Source organism: Paroedura picta, chromosome 2 (assembly GCF_049243985.1).
Source record: "Paroedura picta isolate Pp20150507F chromosome 2, Ppicta_v3.0, whole genome shotgun sequence".
Taxonomy (NCBI): Eukaryota; Metazoa; Chordata; class Lepidosauria; order Squamata; family Gekkonidae; genus Paroedura; species Paroedura picta.
In genome coordinates, this window is record NC_135370.1 from 99,062,658 (window position 1) to 99,089,247 (window position 26,590).

The following is a 26,590-nucleotide window of genomic DNA, read 5'->3' on the forward strand; positions in this document are numbered from 1 at the left end:
GATAGAGAAAACATAATTTTCTTAGGTCGAGGCTTCAGTGGGGGGGGGCACAGAAAGCTGAAGACACAAGACCTGATAAAAGTAGATTGGTGCTTTGGTGAAAGGGCAGTAGGGCTGACAACTCCAGGTCGGGAAATTCATGGAGATGGTGAACTTTGAGAAGGAGAAGGACCTCAGACAAGTATAATGCCTCAGCAGGGTCATACCATAGACTCCACTCTTCAAAGCTACCAGGTGACGGCTGGAGATTACTTGGAATTATAACTGATCTCCAGATGACAGAGACACTTCCCCTGGGGAGAATGGCTGCTTTGTAGAGTATAATCCAAGGCAACAATACTCTAATGAGGTCACTTCCCTCACCAAACTTCCACCTCTCAAGGCTCCCCCCCCCAAAAAAAAAAAATCCAGGATTTTCCTAACCTAGAACTGGCAACCCTAAGGAGAAATGATCTCTGTAATTTGAAGATGTCTTATGATTTCTGGACGGTTGCCACCACTACTGATACTGTGGAGGGGGAGGAGCAGCTGGGAGTGCTGACACCTGTCCTGCTGCTGTGTGGTGGGAGGGGGAAAGAGGCTGGGAGGGTGATGGAGCAGAAGACAGAAAGAGAGAGAGTGAAGAGATGGGGAAGCAAAAAAAGAAAGAGTGAAGGAGTGAGGGGCAGAGAAAGAAAGAGAGAATAACAGGCATAGAGGAGATAATGAGTAAGAAAAGGAGCGGTGGGAGGGAGAAGCAGTGTGAGAGAAGTACATGGAGAGGGGAAGAAGAAAAAGTAGGGAGAGATAGCCACTCCTGCACATTTCTTATGGGTCCCCACTTGTTCATTTTTAATCACCATCTGAGACTGGTGCACAGTGTGATTAACTGCTTTGCTTGTAGAAGGTCCTAGGTTTGGATCCTCACATCTCCAATTAAAAGGATCAGACCTCTTGAGAAAGTCACGCTGATACCCCAATAGTGTGACTCAGTATAAGGCAGCTTATTCTGTACTTCAAAACAGATAAACTGCTCTGATGCTGCTGTCTAAGTCAGCAGTCAAATAAGATGTCTTTAGAGAATGTCAAAGTTCAAATTCTGAGTTGTTTTATGCAGGACAGTGGATAGGCAAGGCATTCTCAATCCTGTTGACCCCTGCAAATGCATATGGGCAATTCAAAGCTAATGTCAGCAGGTTTCTTAAAATAAAATTTCATAAATACATTTTTAATATATGGTTATCCTATAAGAGATTAATATAATCCAGATAAATAAGGCCATGCCTCCATAAATATTACTGCTTGTGGCATGTTGATTAGCTCAAAAACTGGTAATAAAACCATTTGTAAACTGTCACCTGCCATCTAGTGGTATACACAAGGAATACTGGATGCAAAATTGGGACATTGGTGCAAATGCTTCCTCTTACAGCAAAAAGCCACTTTAACTAAATTTCACTCAGGTTTTTCATGAAGTCAAAAACTTAAATTCATTATTGGTCAGTCTAATGGTGGCATAGCATGTCTGCTTAGTTTTTATTGCTCAGAGTCCGAAACATGTAAGGGTTGCTGTTTTTCAGGTTGTAATTGTAATGTGTAAATTTGTTCTGAGCAGTGTTTTCATTCCTCATATGTATGCCTGATAAATACAATCACTAACCACCTATTCCAGTGTTTTGTTCAGGGATTTCACTTTACCATCAACTCCAAGTGTACAATTAAGACATGAATTCACACAAATTGCTAGAGGCATTTCTGTTGCCCTAGTAGTGAGGCCAGTAAACAAGCTTTACTATTATGTCTTTACTGTTAAGTCTATAGTGCTGTTTGTTACTACAGACTCTCTTTCATAATAAATATTTGCTTAGTTTATGATCTTGTATTTTCCAGCTTTTGATGATTTCCTAATCATTCTGGGTCACATCAGGAATGTGATGTATTCCAGGATGGCATACAGTGGATAATTTGTAATGGATGAAAAACTATGAGCTTTGATTGAAGTAGGTTGCCAGATCCCCTGACAGAGGCAGGGGTCCTCTGCCACTAGGCCCCATCATCTTGCTCCCTATCAGCTGAGGGGGGGGGGTCTTAACCAGAAAAAGAGTGAGGCCTGGCTGACATTGCAGTGACATGTCAACATAATTTCCAGAGTGACCCAGAAGTGTTGTCATCATGTCAACACTTGGTATTGGGCAAAAAAACTCCATGGTAGAAGCCAAATTTACCATATAGTTTTTACACACACACAAAAAGCATTGCTGAATGTCTCTGCTTGATCATGTCAATTCCCGATCACATCAAAACTGACAAACACATCACTACAACTTTGGTTGGTCCTCCTTCCCACTTCTAGGAAGTCCCCACATTCCCTGGCCTTTGCCAGGAGAGATGTGGCAATCTTAGACTGAAATTTTGCACGTTCCCAGTACAAGTATCTTAGCACATAGAAGCAAATCTTATTTTAGATCTTCTGTCATCCATGCAGCAGAACAAGAAATGTTTTATGGTACTCCTCTGCCAGTTTGGGTTTCTCTTCCCATATCTCCCCTCTACTGAGGGAGAGGCTATACTAGAAGGCAACGCTGTAGGCAATCCAACTGAAGGGTATAACACTGCTAGTTTTAATTGATTTTATATGTATCAATATTTATACTTGATGTGAGCTGCCCTGAGATAACTGTTTCAAGAGGAATGGGCTATAAACATAAATAAATAAATTCCTGGATGTACAGGCCCACCAAGTCAAGAAATGTCATGTTTATTTGTTAAGATTTTGTGTTGTAATGCCCACATAATATCCACCCTAAATTTTGACTATATCACTGCAAGTTAAATAATTCATATCCAAACGAATGAACAGCTACTGTGTAGAACAGCTACTGGGCAAAAGGCATACATTGTCTAAAGATCATCTCTAATACATATGTAGAATTACAATGTTAAAGAACTACAGGGTAACTTCATACACTAAAACCTATTATTGTGTATTAGTACCCTTTTGAAATGGAAAACAGAACTCCCTATAATGTATGGGTGATATTAATTGGCATATTTTAATGAATACCTATCTTTTCAGGAATCTGCAATGCAAACAAGCAGTTCTAGAAAATAATGCATATTGTAATTAGTGTAAGCTTTTTAAAAAGATGCTTTGAAGTTCCAAACATTTTTGAAATTCAAATGGGGAATGAAAATAAAGGAATCTGCACAATAAAAAGGCACTAAATCATGTCCAAAAATCTCTCCCATTTTTATGGATGTAAATATATGCCATAATTAGTGGTAAAGTAACATGAGGCGGAGGGCTAAGTTTATTCCTATTCTCATTATGTAAAATAGCTGTGACCTTGGGAAAAAATAATGCTCTTTCTTTGTCAAGCACTGTTAACAAATAATGAATTCAGAGCAGTTAGCGTTTGGAAAGAGCTCGGCCACATGGCCTCCTCCCACGTCCCTTGTGTATGTCTGCTGCAGAGTCTTTAGGGGCATGTAGATTCTTTGTTTCTTTCATTCACAAAAAAGCTATTGTAATGTTTTCCCCTCCTTAAATGTGATTTTTATTGCATAACAGACTGGGACTTGGCAAACAAAGTGCAGCTGAGAGATGAGGCCAGTGATGTAGAGTAGACATCTTTAGCCAATTTTTTCAGACATGTTTAAAACAGATCTGTGTGGGGGGGGGGAGGATCCCCTTCTGTTTCCCCTAAGAGGCCTTTGTCTCCACAGTGACCTTTATGGCTCCAATGCAAAACTCTTTCTCAACTTGGTGCAAGAGTCTTAGTGCTCCTGAGTGAGTCAGAGAGCAGCTGGGATGAAGAGTCGCTTGGCCTGGTCATCAAAAGCTGAGCCATGTGGCAGACCTGGAAGCCGTTCCAAAGCTGCAGCACACAACTGGCAGTGAAATGTGCCAAAGATCCAGATGCTGCTGTTGAGGGGGGGAAATTGCTTTCCCATTGGGAATCTCTGCCCTTTGATCACTGTTCAGTGAGAAGGAAGGAGATATAATACACTGATATGAATGACTCCTCATTGCGGTGCACAGCAACTGATGCCCGCGTGATGTTTAACAAGTGACCCTGCTTGTTCAGTTTTAACTGTTGAATATTTGTGTTTGAATTATGCAGGTCCCCTGGGGAGATCCCTCTGTATTGGGATTTCCTATCTCTTGGTGGTGGGAGCCACTTGTACTTGCTGCTTTCTGAAATTGTGGTAGAGTCAAGGTGTCAGGCTGCCTTTCTCTGAAAACCAAGGACACATATGGATAGAGTATTTTGGTTTACAAGCAGTTTTGATTTCATTACATTCTGAGGTAGCTTTTTATGCATCATGTCAAAAAGTTTCTAATCTTGACAAGTAAAACCATTCACTATTCTACACTGACAACGTTATTATATTGATGAATTAGTGCATTGTATTGTTATCTCCAAGGAGGAAGGAACAAGAGTTTGTGAAAAGGGAAGTAACAGTTCCTAAAAATTGATCAAGGGGTTGTACTAAAAGGAAATCTCATGCTGAATTTTTTTTTTTTTTTTTTGGCCAGGACATGAATTTAGCATTCTTGTTTTTATAAACATTCAGATTGAAAGCAGATCTTACATTGATCTCCTGATACTGGTTTCTAACTGGTGCAGTTCAGATTTTTTTTCAGATAAGATGTCTCTTTTTCTCCACCCAGTTTTTTCTCATGCAGGAAAAATGGTCTTGAATTTTTTTCTGTTTTAGGCAAAATGCCATTTTTGCTGTATAAGGTACATTGATGGAAAGCACAGGATAAGGGATATTTCCCAAGAGAGTCAAATTCTTAGAGGATGTTTGGAAGCTTTTTAAAACAAAAAAATAAAAAAACATGTTAATTGAAGCTCAAGTGGAAGGCATTACACAAGTTAGGAAAGGCACTACCAAGTCTAAAAGAAGACCTGTGTGGTAAACAATGCCAATCAGGGAAGCTATAAAAAGTAAAGAGGATTCTCTTTAAAGTGGAACATCTGCCCAATGAATTAAATAGAAGGTAACAGTGGCTCTGGCAAAGAAAATGTAAGTCAATAATTAGGCATGCAAAAAGAGATTTTGAGGAGTGAGTTACTAAAAGCATCGCGATAAACAATAAACATTTTTTAAAATATACCTGGAGCAGGAAACCAGCCAGTGACGTAGAGAGGCCTTTGGATGACAGAGTAATGAACGGATTGCTATAGGAAGATGAAGAGATGGCAGAGAAGCTCAATTTTTTGTTTTTGCTTCTGTGTTCACTGTGCAAAGTGTGGAGCATGCACCCATGGCACAGCCCCTATTTTCAGGAAGGGTGTCTGAAGAATTGAACCAAATTGAGGTGACCAGAGATGAAGTTCTAAACTTACTGAGGAAATAAAAAACCAGTAAGTCTCCTGGTCCTGACGGCATACACCCAGGGCTCATTTATCCATTAGGCACAGTGTTGAGGGCCCACAATACTTTTAGGTGTCCACAAATATGGGGGGGAAATGAACTTTTGGAGTCAAAGAAAATGTTTTAATTTTTTTTCTCACCTCAAAAAAAATTGAAATGTTTAGGGCCCACAAAAAATTATTAAATTTTGCCTAAAACAGAAAAAATGCTGAAGTGTTTAAAGTTAGATTTAAAATAATTTTCAACACTGTTATTATGGTGGGAGGGGGCCATGAAGGCAACAGTGCCTCAGGCCCATGAAAGCCATAATGTGACCCTGCGATTATGTTGAAAGTAACCTGAGAGTTCTTAAGGAATTCAGATGTGAGGTTGTTGATCTAAACCATATATGTAACCTATCACTAAATTCAGTCATTATACCAGAATAATGAAAAGCAGCAATTGTAGCACCAATTATTAAAAAGGGATCCAGAAGGAAACAAGGAAATTACTGACCAGTCAGCCTAACATCTGTCCAAGGCAAATTAGTAGGAAAATTAATTTGCAAAGGGAAATCCTGCCACACAAAACCCTTAGAGTTCTATGAGAATGTTAACAAGCATGTAAGACAACTGTGACCCTGTAGACATTATAATGTGAATATTTGAGGTACCTCACCATAGACTCCTGAGTAAAATTTAGTAGTCATGGAATAAGAGGATAGGTTCTCTTATGGATTAAAAACTGGTTAAATGATAGGAAGCAAAGAGTAGGGATAAATGGACTTCCAGGGAGCACCTCACGTTGTCCCTCAATGCCCTCCAGAAAGTGGGTTTCACAAGGTCCTGTCAGTGCGCTATCCAAAAGTGCCATTAGCATATCTCTTTACTGCAGATTCCAAGTTGGATTAAATGAGCTGCCTCCTTGCCTAGAAACTCTTGCTTGTCACCTAGAGGAAGCAGGTTGCCTTCAAAACAGGCAAACATAAACATGGACCTTGTACCATGCAGGTCAATAGAGTTAATCAGTGTTGTTAGCCGAGATAAGTCCAGCACTCTTTCTAATGAGTGGCATCATTGATTAAGAACTATTATCAGGAATAGCTATGTGGCTGTAATATTCAGTTATCCGTTTTTGTTGCATTGATATGCATGATTTAATTACCTATTATCTTGCATTATGCGGAAATTGGTTTGAAAGATAGTAGCTTAGGATCTAGAGATAGATTTGGTCCATCAAAGGAATCTAATTGCTGCTTAATTGAAGGAGAACACTTTTTGTGGAGAGCAGATGGATAAAGTATGTAATAAGTTCAAATCAATTTATTAGTTTTTGATCAGTAAAACTAAATGGATGTAAACTGCTACCATCTACATGAGGTAAGGAGTGTAGTTAATGGGGGCCACAGAAAGTTCTGTAAGATCTTCAAATACACAGGAGTGCCCCTAAACTGGAAGACTCCAGGAAATCAAGCTAAGTTAGCATTTTCATTCAAAATATTGTGGTATTGTATTATATTGTAGTCATTACCTCATGATCACTACATGAGGAAAACCACCTATCAGCCCTCCCTTGACTTCCAGAAAGCATCCTAAGACTTCATTTATACCCCCACTTTTTTCCCCAGTGGGGAAGTAAAGCAACTTATACTGTTTTCCTCTTCTCCATTTTATTCTTGCATCAACTCTCTATAAGGTTTCTTAGCCTGAGAGTGTGACTGGTCCAAGATCATTTTGCCATGGTGAAGTGGGGATTCAACTCCTGGGTCTCCCAGTTCCTAGTTCAACCACTACACAATGATGGTTTTCATGTCTCAATGAGTTCAAGTCATCACAGATTTAGTAGTGATACTTCATGGTTTATAACTACTCTGATCAGAGACCTCACCTTAAAGATAAATTCTTTCTACTTGGCTTTCATTTCTCCCCTTCATATATTATTTTGAATGCTTTTAGATTACTCCAATTTTTGTCTAGCTATAGAATAAAGGGTGCTTTTCTGTGCTGTCAGAAATCTTGGGGGCCTTAGGCCTGTGCTGAGTTTGCTTATTGGTGAATCAAACTGGGCCCTCTGTCTCCTTCCTTCGTGTGACCCCCTTAAATGTAGTAAAAGGACAAAAAGGATTTGCCTCTCTTTATTTAGCAACATGGGTGGTGCAGAAGTGAAAACAAGTATTGAGTGTAGTTATCCTAATTTAAAATGGAAGGTGTAAACATGATAGTCACAGTTCAATTAAGATCTTAGCAAAGTCCTTTGAAGCAGTGGGATAGATACACGCTTACCTCTGTTATGGATTGTGGCAGAGGTAAGCGTTTTGACTGCCTCTTTACATTATTTTTGCCAATTTCCTATCTGCTTTTCAGTCCTCAATATTAAAGGAAGCCATTCTACCATGAAATGCATCTTTTACTTGAAGATCTTGTCCCATCCAACAGGGACTGGAGAATGTGTTCCTTTCAGGTCAAAGCAGTGTTATATTTCCTGGGGTACTTTTTTTGTGGATCTTAATTATTTGATTTTGTGTTAAGGTACTTACAAGGGTCCAATTGGAGACTGAAGCTTTTGCGTACAAATGAGGGGAAAGAGGGGGCCCCTAGTGCTTCCATTGTATTGCTGTATCTTCTTAAATTCAAATCAGTGTCTGAAATTAGGAATGAAATTATTAAGAACTTTTATGTATGGAAGCTGTGAGCCTCAGCAATAAGAACTGTTCTGGGCACTCCATTTGAAGTACGTCTGAGGTTGCCAGTGTGCTGCCTGCTTCTCAGTCCAGCCTTGCAGATCCACAGTGCAATGTCTACTGCTCTCTCTGTCCCTCCCCCCTCCCACCCACCACAATGGGAATCAGTACAATTTGCTTCATTGTGTCATCAGTTTGCACTTTTAAAAGAGGGGACTGTTAGAACAAATGACGAAGGTTTCCAAGTATCTTTTAAATGTGGCATTTTTAATAGTGACATGCTAACAGTTGTTAATTATTGCTCAAAACAATGCAGTCAGTTGAGAGAACTTCTGTTATCTTTTCCTGCAGGCAGACTTAAATTGCAACATCCAAGATGACACAGGGGCATTCTATGGTGTAACTAGTCAGTATGAAAGCTCAGAAAACATGACAATCACCTGTTCCACCAAAGTCTGCTCATTTGGGAAGCAAGTAGTAGAAAAAGTAGAGGTAGGATTTGCAGATCTATTGTTTGGGTTTTTTGTTTCTTTGACTAATGAATAAGTCTTTTCTGCTTAGTAATGACTAAGGTGCATGGGGTGTAATTATTTATACTGATGATGATGTTACTCTACAATTTCTCTTTAAAGTGTTTTTTCACTCTTATTGATGCTTAATTTGAAATCATGAGTATAATACTGATAATTCAGCATAATACATACTACAGATGTACATGATTCCTTTTTGTATGTTGACTCTTATGTCTTTTTAAAGGGTCGTGGGGAAAATTTGGCTTGGACCCTCCTAACATTTTGTGGAATATTATATAATTTTTGCAGTTCGTCCCATGCACATTGCATGCATTTCATTATGGGTCCTGCTACCCTTTCTCAAAATTACAAGACTTCTTACAAACTCAAAATCTGGGGACCTCTGGATCTGCCTCTCTTTTTTCAGCTATCCCTACTCAACATAGAGACTAGGAATGTCATTGTACAGATTATACCCACCCCCACATTTTGGGGTCTTTGGTATTTTCTGAGAAATGTAACTCTTAACTACAAATTAAATTTAATTGGTTCGATTCAGTCTTTTTAATTAAATCATCTTAAAGGTATATAGCACTATTATTGTTTATTTAATGGAATTAATCAATAGAATTAATCAAAATTTAAAAACTTATATTATAATTTTGGATTTTTTTCTTTGTTTTTCCTCTTAGACTGAATATGCACGGTTTGAGAATGGCCGGTTTGTGTATAGAATAAACCGTTCTCCAATGTGTGAATATATGATCAATTTCATCCACAAGCTCAAGCATTTGCCAGAGAAATATATGATGAACAGTGTGTTGGAAAACTTTACTATTTTGTTGGTAATGCCTCACTTTTACTTGTTGGTCTCTTTCTGCAAAATGTTGCCTTTTTAATGTATTTGTGAGAATCAGTGTGGTGCAATGGTTAAGAGTGTCATGCTAGTACATGGGAGATAGTCTATTAATTAAACCAAACGGGAAGAAACAGACCTATATAATAATAATAATAATAATAATAATAATAATAATAATAATAATAATAATAATAATAATAATAATAATAATAATAATAATAATACTGGCCACAGGCTCACATGGGTATGGGGATACCGGTCTGTATCAATATATATAAGGTTTAAATTCTCGATACTTATAACATTGATAAAAATATTGAAGACTCAGAGGACTTGTCACTGATGAAAGAATCTCACTGAAAATGGATATTACCTGGATTCCATTTTGACAGAAGTCCTACAGAATAAACAGATAAGGAAGACTACAAAAAAGGACACTTTTCTTTCTTTTATGAATATATTTATTGTATTGCCATTGGATAGGTCTGTTTCTCTCTGTTTAGTATATGGGAGAGCCAGGTTTGAATCCCCACTTGTGCTATGAAAGCTCACTGGGTGACCTTGGGCCAGTCACCTTTTTTCAGACTAATCTACCGCACAAAATAGTAGGGAAGATAAAATAGAGAAGAGGAGAGTGATGTAAGCTACTTTTGGTTCCCATTGGGGAAGAAGCTGACTAAAAATGAATTAAATAAATAATAAACACCTTATGTTAAGCAGCACATTACTTCAAAGGTAGCAGTTCTGAGAACCTTTTCTTTGGATCCTTGCCCCTCCGTTCATACTGTTTAGTATCATAGGGAGTACTTGTGTAATCAAGCAGCCATGCAGTACATCCTTAGATACTGCTGATTTAGTTTGGGAGCTAACCACAGGTAACATGGTTTTGTGGAAGCAACCAAACAACAGAATTTGTGTGCAAATTAGGTCTTAAAGATAGAAGCTTAGATGCATCCAACTTGATTATTTTTCTGCCTCCTAGTTCCCCTTCTCTTCATTGGTTCTAGATTCCAGAACTTCAGTGCGAGCAAAGGAAAAAAGAATTGGATACTTGTATAGCAACTAATAAATAGCAAGATGGAGACTCACCCTTCGTGCATCTCCTTTTCTGTTAGAAGCTTTTTCTTCCTGTCTTCAATCGTTCTGTCTTAACAGCTTCTTTGCACCAGTCCCATTTTTTTTCATTCCTCCACCCCCCTCCCCCCATATCTGCTGCTGCTGCTTTCTTCCCAGTTGCAGTCAGACAGGAGTTGGCTACGCTTTGGTTCTACTGCCTAAGTTGCTAAGCAGTGTCCATGAGGATCTTGAGAGCTTTTGCAAGATCTCAGTGGGCATTCATCATTTTGGTGATGTTAGCACAGTTCAATATTTGATATTGTGACTCCACTTACTATGGAATTTACAAAGCTAGAGGGAAGCAATCTTTTCAATGGCCTGATTGAAGTTGACTAAGTTGGAATGCTGGTTGAGTTGCCAGATGGAGGCACATGAGAGTGGACTATAGCAGCAGAAAGGGGGGTACTCACTGCCCATATGCATGCTGTTTCTCTAACAGAAAATGCCTCTTCCATGTTGCATTAAGTTCCAGGATGTGAAAAAAGCTGTGACAATACTTGTTGAGATGGGGGGGGGGGGTCTACTATGAGAAATTATGCAGCTTAATCCCTTCCCCAGATTCATAGCCATGAATTCAGATTTGGGTGCCTCACCTTGGCTTTTGGCAACATAGGTTGGTTTTTGGCAACAAAAGTTAGTTTCAAGCCTAGGGGTTCCTAGCATCAGACCTGGTTTTGGTCCTAACATGCAAAGAATAATTGACCCTGATAAGATTCAGCCTGGCAACTTGTTCTCCCTTTCTGAGACTGCTTTTCTTCATTTCTCCCCTGATATCTTCTGATCCATACCTGCAACTTTTCCTCCATGAAAAGACAGTCCTCCACAGGTTTGTCCAAGCAAAACAGCAGCAGATCTTTTTAGTAGCTGCCTGTTTGCCCCTGTTTTCATAAGGCCAATCGGCATTACTGCAGGACAGAAAGATGGTTGGGGGGGGGTAGAAAGATTCTGTATATAATTGTCCACCTCTCATAGACTCAGAATACTTGTAATTTCTCTCTTTTTTGTTTAGGTCAGATGTCAGCATTAGATAGGCATGAAGTGTGTGAGAGTGAGATATTTTGTAATATTAAAACCACCATATTGTTTGATTTTTGTGTGTGTGAATATAGAAGCATCTGACAATTTTCTAACATACCAACTTCTCTCCCATCCCCCTTAATCCAATCCAGGTTGTAACGAACAGGGACACTCAAGAAACCCTACTTTGCATGGCGTGTGTATTTGAAGTTTCAAACAGCGAACACGGCGCACAGCATCACATCTACAGGCTCGTAAAGGACTGAGCAGTTATTTATAGACACATTTCATTATAGCTCCTTATCAAAACACAGACTCTCAACCTCAACGCGAAGTAGCCATTCCCCTGGCTGAGCTTTCCCCTACATTTTTCTAAACCTCATTTGAGTGTGTTCATACATTGTAGCTGTGAAATTCTGGTACAGTTGTACAAATTCTTTTTAAAACAAAGTGTTCTTCAAATTTATAAAATTTACACTTCTTTGGGGAGACTATATTTAAGGATTTCAAGGCCTTTGTGAAAGTTTTAATTTTTTGTTGTTGTGTTAGAAAAATATAAGACAGAGCATTTGCCATGGGAAAACTTTAACAGCAAATATAAGAATTTATGAAATTAAAACATGTTTTTTTAAGATAAAATGAAACTGAAATGAATTTTAACTATGTGTAAATTAGAACACAGATGGGTTTTTTTAGAATTATCTTCATAACTGATTACTGTGGATGTTACAGACGAATGTAATTCACTAAATTATTTTATAACTCTATTTCTGTTTGAAGCCAAAAGACAAAACATAGCCTTAAGAAATGCCTGATGGAGGCAGACAGGTCCTAAACATAGACAAAAATGTATTTTTTTTCCTTCCCTGTATTAAAGCTAACCTTCTAATCCATTGAACGTTTCAAGCAGGTATTGCAAAGCGAGATTTTCTCCCTTTACTAATCGTATCTAGTGTATTTAAAAAATATAAAGTATTGTACTAATAAGGACATTTGATTATTTAATTAAAAAGATGGCTCGTTTTGCAATAACTAGATAAATTCTGAAAAATTAGATTTATGGTGTATGTAATCTTGTGTGTGTGGTTATATTTTATAAGAGAATTTGGGGGGGGGGTGTTTTGTTTTGTTTTTTCATCATGAATCAGTTGCAACACCAAAATTAGTGATTAGCAAATGTAAGGGAGATAAAAATTAAATGACTGCTGTATTACTATTATGTTGTCAACTACAAAATGACTGTGGTCAAGAAGAGAATAGGTAAGCAAGCAGAAGGTTCATCTGTTTTTAATGTCTTTGGAGTGCTAGAAAAACCATAGAAACTGGCAGGCAAAAAGACACAATGGCTGTCTTTCAGGAAACTTGTAAATCGTATGATCTGCCAAGCTGAGCACACTCCACCAGTAGTGTATCATGGCCTATCTAAACCTTGATTCTGTTTTAGCTGCCTACCTGGAAATCCAAAAACATAGTAGTTGCCAAAAACTTAGCCAGCCATAACAGCTTTGATTTCTGCAGACAGAAGGAACTTCCATCTGCAGATCATGATTCTTTCTCTTGCACCCAGAATACCCATGCACATGTATGACACTGTTTAAGCTGAAAAATACATGCCAGTGACACTCCAGGGGAATCAGTGGAATTTGCTAAATTTGCCCTTCTCTTCCACCCATGGAAATCCTCAGTTGGATCCGTGCCAGTACATGGGAAGTAGACTGCCTATCTTGGGGGGCCTCACAGTTTTTGCATGTCTGTCAGATTAGTTAGCCCCACTGCTATGAGATCTCTTCTAAATGACTTACATGTGGACAGGGCCAATGCACATTGTGAGGGATCAGAAACAATAAAATGCACTGGATTCATTTCTTCCTGTGTGTCTATGTGCCCATAGGTTCTATAACCATATCCAGGAATATTTGAAAAGTAGTGTTTCCAATCATGAAGGAGTTGATGCATACAGCTTGTATGTGTATATACCCCTTGCCTATGTGGATTGCCTAGTCCAAAGCCCTTTCTGTGTATTGGCCCTGTTCATGTGTATGCCATACAGTTTCAAACCATGGAGCATCAGATTGTACATTGCATTATGAAACAATACCTGTTTCAGATTTCTCAGAATATGCCACTCTTCTCACTGCTCAGAAGACATTTGATGCTCTTAATGAGGGGGTATTTGTAGGTATACACTTCTGTATAGGGTCGGGTTCCATTTTTAAGGCCTTTTTCATAAATACATATTCTTTACTATTAATAATAAAGGCTGGAAAGTTATTTAATCAATTCCTAGCAAATAGTAAGTTGTGAGTAGTACCTACAAACTAATGTAGTACATCCCTGCCTACAGTACCTTTGTTTTCCTTTTTGTTCACTACACACATCTGTATGTGCCATTTTTAAGAGCACAATATTATTTTACCATAAGTATAACACTTAATTCACTGGTTTTGAAGTATTGGTGTATCACAATATTAAGCATAAGAATCAAACATGTCTTGTTTCTCCATTTGTGTAAACTGAATTGGTCATGGTTTCTGTGTATTCAAAAAGTGACAACCATATAAGACTTCTTCATAGGTCACTTCTAGCTAAAACAATTTTTCCAGGCCTGTACAATGGAGCGTTGGAGTCTAGCATTCCTTCCTCAAATACCAAAAGTTATATAATCTAGAAAATATTAGGGTTAAGTTATAAACTAGTAAATACAGACACACACACACACACACATACACTTAATGCCCCTATAACTATGCACATACTTGAAAACATTTTTCCTGTGCAACTTAGATTAGTTGTTATTGTGTATCATAAAATAGGCAGGCTGTTGCTTCATATACTTTTTCATAAAATCCTGATAATCTTTTGCACTGTTGAAAATATTGATCGTTAAGACTGAAGACAATGCTATGGACATAAAAATCTTACCTGGCTTCATATAGCCTCAAGATTTCCATAATGTTGATGGTTAAAACAGGGCTTGTAGAACACTACACAATGTGGCAGATTGCATGCAGGCTGGTAACACCTGAAAGTGTTTCTTTGAGTCAGAGGATCGTAGAATCATAGAGTTGGAAGGGACCTACAGGGTCATCTTGTCCAACCCCCTGCACAATGCAGGAACTCACAACTACCTGTCTACCCACAATGACCCCAATTTCGTGCCCAAGTGATCCCACCCCCCACCATAAATCTCCAGACTTCAGCCTGGCCCACACCCTAGCTGGGAAGGGCACCAAATTATGGACACCAAATTTAGCCAGCTGAATCTTGCAGCCCTTTGGAGGGTTGAACATCTTTTGACTTACAGATATTAAGACAGATGAACCTCTCAGTCAGTTTAACTCCATAAACTGCAAAACTAGATGTTTGTGGCTGGGTCTCTTCATCACTTTGACACTAAATGACGAGTTCAACAAAAGCACTGCATCTTTCCTGTTTTAAAGTAACCCTTTATTTGAAGCACTTGGTGTTAAAAGTAGAAAACTGCTCTTTTAAAAATGTTATCTTTTATGAGACTGTTGATTTTGGTGGATTTTTTATTTAAAAATCGACATTCTAGAATAATTAATACACCCCAAGCCAATTCCTTGAGGTGTATTAAATAGCAGTCAGTTTGCAAATCTGGGTACACTTTTTGTTTTTAATACAGTTTGGGACATGATGTGTGCGATAACTATGGTATGAAGAGTCACAACATTTCTTGCTGTTCACTTTTGTGACATATGGGGAAATATTTGCCTTGTCTATGTGGATGTAAATGATTCAACACCCCTCCCCTCCCCTGTTGCATGTTTATTCTGGAAAGCCTTAAGTCCGTCAGATGTTCAGTGTGAATTGTGTAGTCCAAAAGGCTGCCTATAAACTGTGAGCTCTTTTGTAAGCTGGAAGCATCTCTCTTGTTATTGTTAATCTGTAGTAGGAACTTCTTAATTCCGAGCTGCCAAAGCATTACAATATGCAGTGCCTTAGTGCTATATTAGAAGTACATTTTAGCCTCTCATGTCAATCTTATGTAGTCTATTAATTGGTTTTCCTTAAAACAAACAAACCAATCAGACCACCTTCTAGAGAAAATCCTTTTTTGACTACTTGATCTAAGACACCAATAAGAGAAATCACATAACTACCCACCCCACTCCCTTTTCTACATAGGTGGAATATCTATACCAAAAGGAAATGTTATATCACTAGAATTTTCTGCAAAAAGTGAATTGTCCGAATTATGCTGCCTTCTTAAATTCTCATGACCAAATACTTAAACCTTTGTGACTCTCTGCACTCTTGCATGCAAGTGCCTTTGGTTTTCAAATTCCAGCTTAGAAAAGTGCTGCCATAATAATGACAATTTGTAGAGACCAAAAATATTTAGAGATCACCATAATGCCTTTGGTTTATTGGAAACAGTCAAAACTAACAGGCCTCCATTCTCAAAAGAGTGCCTGTTTATAGTTGCGTGCTTTTTGCAAATCAAATCAAAATAATGCATAATGCTGGAAAACTATTCTACACATTGTTCAGCGGTTTGTTGTCATTTCAGCAGCATTGCTGACTGGCAGTTGCTATGTTTATGACAGGAAAAGCAGTCAGTATTTTACCTTTGCCATGTCTTTCCATCCAGTCTTGCATCTGAGCAATGTAAGTGGCAGAAGTTCAGACAATGGACAAATGTGACATTACCATCATAGTTGCTTTGAATCTGTGAAGACAATTTTCTTCTTTATTCTAAATTTGCACTTATTTTGTTTACAAAGTTGAGCAGTTAGATGCCTAAAATTGAAAATGAAAGTGCAGAACAAAGCCACCTGAAATGTGCTTTATCACACCAAATTGTTGGGACTGAATAATAAATTGCCATTTGAAGGGGTGGGGGACCTTTGATGGCACTATCCAGAACTCCCATGTCGTTCTGCGGAAAATTTTTTTTTAGGTATTTTGTGCCATTTTAACACTGCTTGTGAATTTGGCTTTACCATTTTTTAATGTTTCAGAGAGACAACAATTTAAAAAAATGAAAACAGCATTAAAACCAAAAGCTGGCAGAGCGATTTTTAGCTGTGAATACACTTTGGTTGAATAGACACATTAAATAATTTTATTTATAATTAGTGTGTGGCACAAAATGCTTCATGATTATACCCCATCCATGTTTCTTAAAACATGTATACAGATTGATTTTATTATTCCAAGATCCAAATATATCTAGTTTTTCTCATACCTAATCTATTAAGGTTTGCTTGGCCTCAAAAATACAGTATATATTTACAACCATCCTCTGAGACAAATAAAGGTAGGCAAGTGGCTGAAATATATTTTATTGCAAAGAAATAATTTTATTTATTGTCTTACATACAAAATTGAAAAAGAAGTAATGGTACCATTTGTGGCAGTTAAAACAGCTAACTTTACAAATGTAATTTCTGTACTTACTTGAATTCTAGAATGATTTATTTAGGTACTGTACCACTACATTGAATGGTTCATTATGTCAATACCTATGTTCCTACTTTCTATCAACTTTTGAGCCTATTTGGTTTGGCAACTCCACTGATCTCAAGCTCCCAGTTTTGGTCCACTTCGTGATTAAAAGTGAATTATTACACAGAATGGAATCAGCTGAGATATGAAAATCAGATTACAGCTGATAAAGTTCTCTGCCCTAGTCTAACACTAAGGACTTCATTGTTCTTCTGTGACAGCATTCAGACAGCATGCCAAGCTAGGGAAGCTTGCCTATCATTTGACCTGGTCTAAATTGATAAACCATGGTTTATAATCTGCAGATAAAACCGTAGCCATTGTTTGAGGTGGGTTTATAAACCATCATTTGTGCTAGTCAAAATTTTGTCTTAACTATGGTTTGGCATTATGTCTGGATCAGTAGACCATAGTTAGGATCATAGTTTGCCTGCTGTTTTGTTGGAAACACAAACAGGTTTTGTGGTTCTAAATGCTTATTAAGGTTTGGCATGATTTCTGAATTAATCTTGTGTTGTTGACAGTTTAGGATTACTCACCTACTGACCAGTGTGTTCACATCAGTGGTGGAAGTCATACAACATATAGGGACTGATATACACTTTGCTCAGATTGGCTGCCACTGAAGAGCACTCCTCAGCAGGGATAACATTGGGTGCTTCTGCCACATGCAGTGTTCTAAACACCACAGCTGCATGCCCTTAGCAGCCACAAATGCACTGTGTGATTTTGGACCAAGATATGTGGTAAAGGTAATTGTTATTCCCTGCTTTGTTGATGTCTAGACCATGGAAAGGTTTCAAGGCAGCACCTATGAGCTGTAAATAATGCATCAATGGATCCTCATTTCAGACCGTAGTTGGTCCTCGGGTTAACTCTATAATTTCTTTCCTATTTCTCTCCCAGCCACACCCCTAAAAAGATAGATGGGGCAGTTCAGAGTATAAAATAAATGTGGAAGTTTTGATCCCTTATTTAGCAAGTTGAACTGTGAGGTTTTTTAAAACACCAGTTCCACTATTTGTTACCCTTGAAATGCACTCAGTTCACAGAAAGGATAGGCCCTTGTTACCTCCATACAAAACAGTTTTCTTTTTGTTTTTTGCATTTTTAATTTTATTATTTGTAATGTAATGGGCCTTTGCTTTCAGGCTCTTGACTGCAGAAAAAAAATACAATATGTGCCTGAAAAAGACAAAAGAGTTTTATAACAGTTTTTAAAACCTGAATAGCCTTTAATTCTTTAATATCCATACATTTTGTGTAAGAAAAAAAGGTTTCCTTCTAGATCTTTTTTTTTTATTTGCCATGTGCATTTGTTCACATTTGTAAATGACTTAATGGAATTCTCACCTTGTTTATTTGTGTAATGTGTATAAACTGGGTTTGTGACTTAAGCATATTCATATATGGTCAGTGGTTACTTTAATATTGTACTGCTGCTGGTTATTTTTTAAGTAGACTCCGCCTTTCAATGACAAAGTACCTTGTTTAGATTCAGAGGGAAAGCTCTTTTTTATTAAAAAAAATGACACCTTTCAATCTTGTCTTAACATATTTTGAAGTTTTCAAGTTTCAATCAAACCTTGGCAGTACAGTATTCTTGTATTTGTTGTTGTCTGTGTGTAGGTACTGGTACCTTTTTGTTTTAAAAACGTTTTAAGTGTTGGCTTTAAAGTGAATTTATCTTTAGTATGATAGTAATATGAAAATTATAGGGTTTGTGTGCAGAGAATTTTTTTATAAAAGTGCTTTGTAAAAAATGTATTCTAGCTTTGGCGGTACATATGTGTGATAATTTTAATATCCATGACAGTTAAGTGCAATTATTTCATCACTCTAAAAATGCTATTTTTGTGTCGGTTACTGCAGGTGTTCCATGTCTTTGCAAAGTGACACATTTTGATGCCTTCTTGATAAAGTGGTAGATTTTTGTAGCTTTCTAGAAACTTTGTATTCATACAGTATCGATTGAAAATAAAGAAAATAAAGTCATTGTTGCTTTTGTTTTAATTGGTATGAAAAGTGTCAGTTCTTAGACTCTACAGCCTGATGTAGAAATCCAGGCCAGGAGGGAGAGGGTTGTGTCATCACTGTTGTCACGGGCACTATATCAGAGGTGTTTGTGACACTTGCACACAACTACATTCTAGGTAGCTCAGCAAATCAACACCTGGTGGGAAAAACTCATATTCTGCCAGAATGGGATGACCTCCAAATTAATCGTCTTCCTTGAAGGAAGCTATATCTATGTATATATCCTATTATACAATGTTTTATTTTTCTTAATTTATAGTTCACCTTTATTGCTGAGTTTTAAAGCAGATTATATTTTTAAATGTGCAATAAAGCAATATCAAGAAGGCCCACATCCTCTTTATCACTTGGCAGAATGTATAAATCAACATTGCCTTTTAAAATAAAGGAAATAGGGTAATGGCTCATGTCTGTGAAATGTTTCCATTGCTTTAGTCTTTAAATATATAGTACTGTTGTAACATTTCCTAATTTTGTGATCCAGTTTTGTAGTATTGTGCGTATTCTATTTTTTGTAATTTTCTTTGTTTGGATATATGTCTTGTGCTGCTTACTGTATTATTTTTAATTGTGTGATCCACTTTCAATCCACTCTGTAAGAAGAGCAGACCCTAAATGAAGTAAATAAATAGATAACACATAAATAATGCAACAAAACTGCCTAAGGATTTTTCACAGATGTTAAAACTGCAACTTTATTCCTTTAAAAAAAAAATCACAATGGTCTCATTTGCGTATGCAGTCCTCAAATAAAGTTGTAAAAACAACCCCATACATGTAATGTAGTTGGGGTGAAAAATGTCTCACAAAGCTACTTTGTAGTTGCATAAATCATAGTGTTTCCCAGTACTAAAACATCCAGAGCTTGAAAACATACTTGTGGCATAATGTTCCTTTTGCATAGATTCTCTTTTCCCCTTTTGTGTACCAGTACTTTCCCCCCTCACACCATACTTTAAAAATTTAGAACAAGAACTGGATTGAGACATAAGATATTAGACAACTAACATCCATGAATTTTAAAGGGAAACATTGAAAAACATCTAAAATTAACATCTTAACATTTGTTGATACTTGGGCTGTTCTTCCTACTGCATAAATATATATCTCTGTGGTGAGGTAAGTATTCTTTAGGTTGTCAGAAAGGGCTGTATCTTGCTAGTGCATTAAAAATTGTTCCCAGTGCTAGAGTTGTCTTAACATATTCTTCAATATGTTCTTTGGACTAGGATGAAAAAAACTATCCCAATTCCAAAATTAATATATTTCTGTTAATTTTCTTTGGTGCTTTCTTGTTTACAGAAAGCAAATTGGGTGTATTTTGAAGACTCCTTATGGTAGAGAAAAGCGATGTATAAAAACCAACTCTCCTTACTGGCCAGTTGCTGTCAGAATTAAGATTAGCTTTATTAGCATCTAAGACTAGACTATCCACAGCAATTGTTATGGAATATGGATCCTGGCCTTCTCACATAAAGTGCAGCTTGTGTCCTTAGACCACAACACGGATATTACCAAGAAATTATGGGATTATAATTTAGGAGTGGTGTAGCTTCTGGGTGTTAATAATGTAAGACAGAGTATTAGTTCCAAATTCGGGTTCTCTTAACAGAATCATGGATCATCTCCCCCTGCCCCCAGATCGCAATACACTGAGTTTCCAGAAAAGATCACCCATCCCCAAGAATAGCATTGCAGGCAGGTTAGTGAGCTAAGCTACCTTGAACCACAAGGGAACTGACAGTGACAGTGTCTTCCATTTCAAATTTGTGCTGGAGATGTAAAAGACATATGGGCTCACTCATTCATATGTGGTTGCAGTGCCGTTCTTTAAAAGACGTTAGTGAGAAATTCTGCATGTAGTGTAGCTCTTTTGAACATTATGCCCAGAGGGATATCTGTTAATAAGATACGTTTGATACAAAACGTATTCACCACGGCCAGAATGTTAATAGCTGCGGCATGGAGAAAGCACCAGATATTAAGAAAATGGCTAAGGAAAGTATGGTATACTATGTTGATGGGGAAATATCTGAGGATAGGATGTTCTGGGATATAGTCAGATATGTACAACTTAATTACGTTTTTGAATAGGAATAAATCTGAAGAATTTGCTGGACTTCAAGGCTAGTTCACAGAAAATTGCCGATGCAATAACAGCTGGATTGCATCAGCCTTAGAGGTTGGCATAAAAAGTCTCCTCCCCACTGCAATCCCCAAGTTTTTTTTTTTCCTGACACACATGAGATACAGTCTCTATGCAGTGTAAAACAATAGCTGAGGCATGTATGGAGATATCCTGTTTGAAATATGGGCATTTTTTTACCTTTAAATTTTGAATAGTAGTCTTATACTTCCATTATCTTTACAGAGTGGTGATCCTAGACATATATATCTTGTATATCTTAGAAGGTGGGCTCCAAAAAGCAACACTATAGAAGTATTTGTTGGGACTATACCAAACAGTAAGTCACCACATGTTTTTGAACAACAAACATACAAAATATATTAGACTTTCCTTTTTAAAATATTTGCTCATTCTAATGTTTTTTACATTCATTTTTTCCAGAATTTCCCTTGGCCACCCAACTAAACTTCAGAATTGGTTTTAGATAGGAGTGAATTATATAATAACTAGTAATCAAGCCCGCTGTACTAAAAATACAGCGGGCGCTAGGCCAGGGAGCCCCCGGCAGTCGGGTGCAGCGTGGCTGCCGGGGGCTCCGTGGGCAGTGGGCGAGCAATCGGAGGGCGCCTGCCAATTGGCCCCACCGATTGCCAGTCCGGAGGAAGGGGCCAATCGGCACCCTTCCTCATCACGGACTGAGCCAGCCCTAACTCCTCCTACTCTGCCCTTACCGAATTATTTAGTCCGCAGCGCCCGCGGCACTGCGGGTGGTTTTAAGATATTAACCACTGAGGAAGACCCATGAAGGTTGAAACAGATTTGGTCTGTTCATGTGCAGTTAGATCTGTATATGTTTTATTTTGTTTTTAATATTACATTGGTGTACTTTAATAAATATATTAATTATAATTTTAATATTGTTTTACAGGACAACTTTTGAGTTCCTGTTCTAGGATATAGACAGATATGCACAACTTAATTGGAATAGAAATAAATCTGAAGAATTAGACAAAAATATACAGTGTTTTGTTTAGGCTATAAAATCTTACCTCATGGATATTGTATTAAATGTTGTGTAGTCTCATGTATTGAATATTATTAAATAATTGGGGGGAAGGAGAGAGAGGGTTAAATGTTTTAATTTACAAGAAGACAGCAGTAGGCAGGGACATTACATTTCACTGATGGAAATGCTTTCCAGTAAAAGTAAATTTAATCAGGATTCAATCTATAGCATTGAATCATTTAAAGAAATACCAGAAGGGAAAATGGCATTTTCCCATAAAGGTAGAATCAAGTAGTAATCTGTGGCTCAAAGACTGGGTCTTGGCCTTGTTTCCTTCACTCCTGGGGTCCCTTCTGACTTTGAGAACTTGGTTCCTTGGACTGCAAGTGCTGTGTGGGTTTAGAGGGCTATACTCAGGCAGGTCCCTTTCCCCATGCAAACCCAGCTCTGCTGATGCAGGAGGACTATTTCATCTTCCCCGTTCTTTTTAGCAATCACCCAACCCCCAAGCTTATTGGTCCCTGTGGGTCTTGTCACCCTGACCATATAATTGCCACAAGGTAAAAAGGACAGAAGTCTGCTATCTCCTTCCACTGATCTCTGGATGCAACCCCACTATAAATGTCATATTCCTGGACACATGTACAGACATAGAATAGTACCCCAGGAAATGAATGGGAAAGAGACTGACAATGGATCATGCAAGTACAGTTGTGCACATGAGCAACTGGTACAGCTATCCTGTGGAATATTGTGGTGAAGTATGGCTCCTAGACTTCGGGGAAATAAGGAGGCAATTGGAAGGTCAGGGGTGAAAAGAGCCAGTGCTGTTGTTACCTGAACGATGAAAGATTCTGCACTGTTCTGAAATCCTCAAGCAATGGCAATTGGCGGCATGGGGGGTTAAATTTGGAAGGGGCTGGGAATGAAGAGGAAATAAATTTATTATCATAAATGCACATTTTAAACATCAGTAAAACTGCAGTATCTTAAGAGAGATTGATTGGGCATGCCTATTTTTATAGTATTACCTTGATAACAGAATGCCAGTCTCAGAACTACCTCTTTAACATTTGTTTCTTGTTTGCTTTAGTAGCTATGAAATAGCCCTTTATGTTATCAGACATTTAATATGTAAAGCCATTTATCTGAATGCTATACAGCTACAGGGGTGCTGGGATTTTTAAACTGATCTTTTCTGTGTTTTTATAGCTGTTGTTTTATTCATATTATTTGATTATGTTTTATTTATATCACTAGCTTCAAAGCCCGTTCCTAAGAACAGGCCTTGATAGGGTCCCCTCCCCACGGCCAGGCAGCTTAAGGTGGCTTTGAGCCGCTTGGACTCCAGAGCAGCTTGCAGCCAGATCAAGTGAGAGCAAAGAGGCTAGAGTCCAGGGACGGAGGGTGGGAGCTGCAGGGACAGGGCCAATCAGGGTGCAGCCAGCTTTGGCCCTATTCCAACTTGGACAGCCGGACATGTTCCACGTCCCAGGCTGTTTCACAAATATATAGAGGAACCATGGATAAGGATAAGCCATTGAGTTCTTCCAGGAAAATCAGTATCATATTATCATCAACATTATCATACTCGTAATAATAGTCATTGGAGCTCTTGGTACAGTCTAGTTGTCCCTGAAGCCTAGAGGCCACAAAACAAACAAACAAACAAAAACACCTGAGCATTGAGCAGAAAACACCAGCTCAGCTCCAGAAGCCTGTGTTGCTTGGAATTCCAAGGGCCATTCCGCACTCGTTCAAAATTGCACAATGGTTGGAAATTGAAATCGCTACTGTTTTGCAGTTATGCAAAACGTCGATGACAATCTGCAACACTCCTGAAACCGATCCGCAAAAAGCGCTTCGTTGTAGCGCTTTCAGGGAAATCCCAAAAAGTGGATTCACCCTCCGGAAAGCACTACACTCTTGCAACCAATCTGCAACACTAGCGGGAAAGTTCTGTGCCTTACCATTGTTGCGGTTTCTGCAAAGTCCCTCCCCCTAGCTCTCCTCTGATCTTCCGGTGAAGCGATCGCCATTTTTTTTTCTCAGAGCGAACGGAGATCAACACACTGGCGAGCTTTCGTTTACCCAGCGAAGCTTCCCTGGCTGCAGTCCCTCCCCAGAGCTGTTTTAAGTCACCAAGCACGAAGCAACACACAGCCCTGTTTGCTGGTTTATTTTCCCTTTATTTTTCACTGTATTTTCGGCCGAAAATTGTGCCCGTGCGGGGGGGGGGTTCACTCGGGGGGAGTGTGGCAACGATGAAACGGCAGCTCAAACACCACCTGCTAGCTAGATGGGTCTCTCCGTTGCAACGAATCAATGCAGATTCGTGGCAACGTGTTTTTTTTTAAACCTTCCTTAAAGGGAAAGGGGCTTTTGGGGAGCATGATAACGGCCGCCCATTGGCTGCTTGACGGCCAGGGGCGGGACAAAGCTCAGCAATATCACTTCCTGGCTAGCGATTTTTGCCGAGACCGGAAACCTGTGGGAAATGATAGAAACACAACTGGATTCCACTACAAAGGCAGGTATGCATAACGACAAATTCCACTATTTAAAATGGCGTTTTTTGGTTCCGCAACCAATTTGCTAGATAGATCCTGGTGCAGAATGGCCCCAAGAATTCTGCAAAGATACTTCTGCAGTTCTCAAGAACTTAGCTAGAAATTGCAGAACACCATCTACTGGTCAAATATCTGACTGTGACAATTCATCATCATCATAAATGCCTTGCATCCTGCTCTGAAGTGTTTTTCTGAGATGCAAAATACATTTCTCCCCAAATGTTTTCATCATTAGAAAATTGGATTCCCCTAATATCTTCACTGAAATTTCAGCAGACTATCTTTGTCGTATTCCTTTAAAGGACCCTCATTGCTTTCAAAATGTCATGCTTCCTGGAAGAAAGATAGTAAAGCTTGTGGGGAAGACAAAATTACCATGCGCATATATCTTTCAGTATAGTGAAACCAAGAATACTCACAGGAATTCCAAGAAAACAATATAGGTTTCCCTACAAGGAGGCTCTTAAAAGCATCAAAACTACAGGAAGTGCAGGCAAAGTTCCTATAAGCTGGGCCACAGACGCACAAACACATGCACACCCATACGGCAAGGTTTACCAGAACCCGACGTTCACATGCATTTAGCGTACATCTTATACCCAGTCAAAAAACAATCAGGCTATCCCAAATATTTGGAGGAGTAAGGCCATCTTGCACCTGGCTTCCAGTGGAGGGAAGAAACAGTGCAGGCTTTGAAGGGGGGTGCTGCTAACAAGCATAAAAGTTTCTCTTGTGAACAACAAAATTTGAGTCCATGGTTTTGAGTGTTGTCATAACTTGCATTTCTGCAATCTCCCTTTCTAGTCTGTTAGCAGTCTAGTGTGTTGCCTCAGCTGGAAGGTAACACTGTAGAAGAACTCAGGGAAAGCTATCAAGATGTCTCTTCCTTCAACAGCACCTATTTTTTCATCTGCATATGTCCTAGCATGGGAGAAGGAGGGAAAAGAAGCCCTGAGAAAGACTAGTGAGGTGTTTATAAGTTCCTGCTCACTTTCCATATGTCCCTGCACACCCTTTGCTTGCCCCTTTGACCTTCCTGTAACTCTCACAAATTCTTTAATCAGACATGGGTTTTGTATCAGAACTGGCTTGAAGTAACAAGTCAGTTCTTCAGGGCAGTGAGGAGACAGAGACATTTGTACCTGCTGATAACTGGAGACTGTGGCTTTGGGTTCCCTTTAAGAGGGACATATGGGGCAAAATGCTCTGAGGAAGAAAGGAGGGGCATTCTTCCACTCCTGTTTTTGTTGTGGCTAAAGCAGCCATGTGTTCATTTTGTTTAACTTGCAAATCCATTTAACTTACTCAGCTGAACTTTATAAGATGAATTAGATTCCAGTGACCTTTGGCACAAAAGAATAACTATAAAGTATTTGTTAGAATTGGAAGGCAAATAAGGGGATATGACAGGGCTTGTATTGTGCAGCCGCTAATAAGCGCCGCTGGCATGATGTCAGACACAAATCTGGAGACTGATGCCTTCAGTCATGTTTAAATTAAGCAATAAGGAAAATCCATTGGCTCTGTAATAATTCATACTCTACCATGCTATTGTGCCCGAGGGTGGAAAGCTGATAGCTTATTAGTAGCTTTGATTTTATTTTTCCAAGGGAAAATTATGGGCAACATGCTGCCCTTCAGTATTCCTCCTGTAAATGTGAGAGTGAGACCTCAGAACCCAAGAGCATGCTTCAGCCCCAGTGATAGGATTCAGGACTCCTGACGTCACCTAGGACTTCTCTGAAGAGCCATAACTAGATCAGGGTGACCTTATTTAAAGGCCCTTTTAAAAATAGTCAGGCAGCCTACTAGGGAGCCTTTTCTTCTCTGAGTATTTAAAAACAGCTTAT

General features: G+C 38.6%; 1 protein-coding gene across 9 annotated transcripts in view; it reads left to right on the forward strand.

Moving 5' to 3' along the window:
* The window catches only part of TEAD1 (TEA domain transcription factor 1), a 253,177-nt gene extending 234,165 nt beyond the window's left edge, over positions 1 to 19,012 (forward strand). For all 9 annotated transcript variants that reach the window (XM_077321838.1, XM_077321839.1, XM_077321831.1 and 6 more), the window contains 3 exons: positions 8,375 to 8,515; positions 9,228 to 9,380; positions 11,680 to 19,012. In XM_077321838.1, the coding sequence (XP_077177953.1) occupies positions 8,375 to 8,515; positions 9,228 to 9,380; positions 11,680 to 11,793 (408 nt within the window). In that variant the 3' untranslated portion in view covers positions 11,794 to 19,012. The remainder of the gene's footprint in view (positions 1 to 8,374; positions 8,516 to 9,227; positions 9,381 to 11,679) is intronic.
* Positions 19,013 to 26,590: the final 7,578 nt, after the last annotated feature.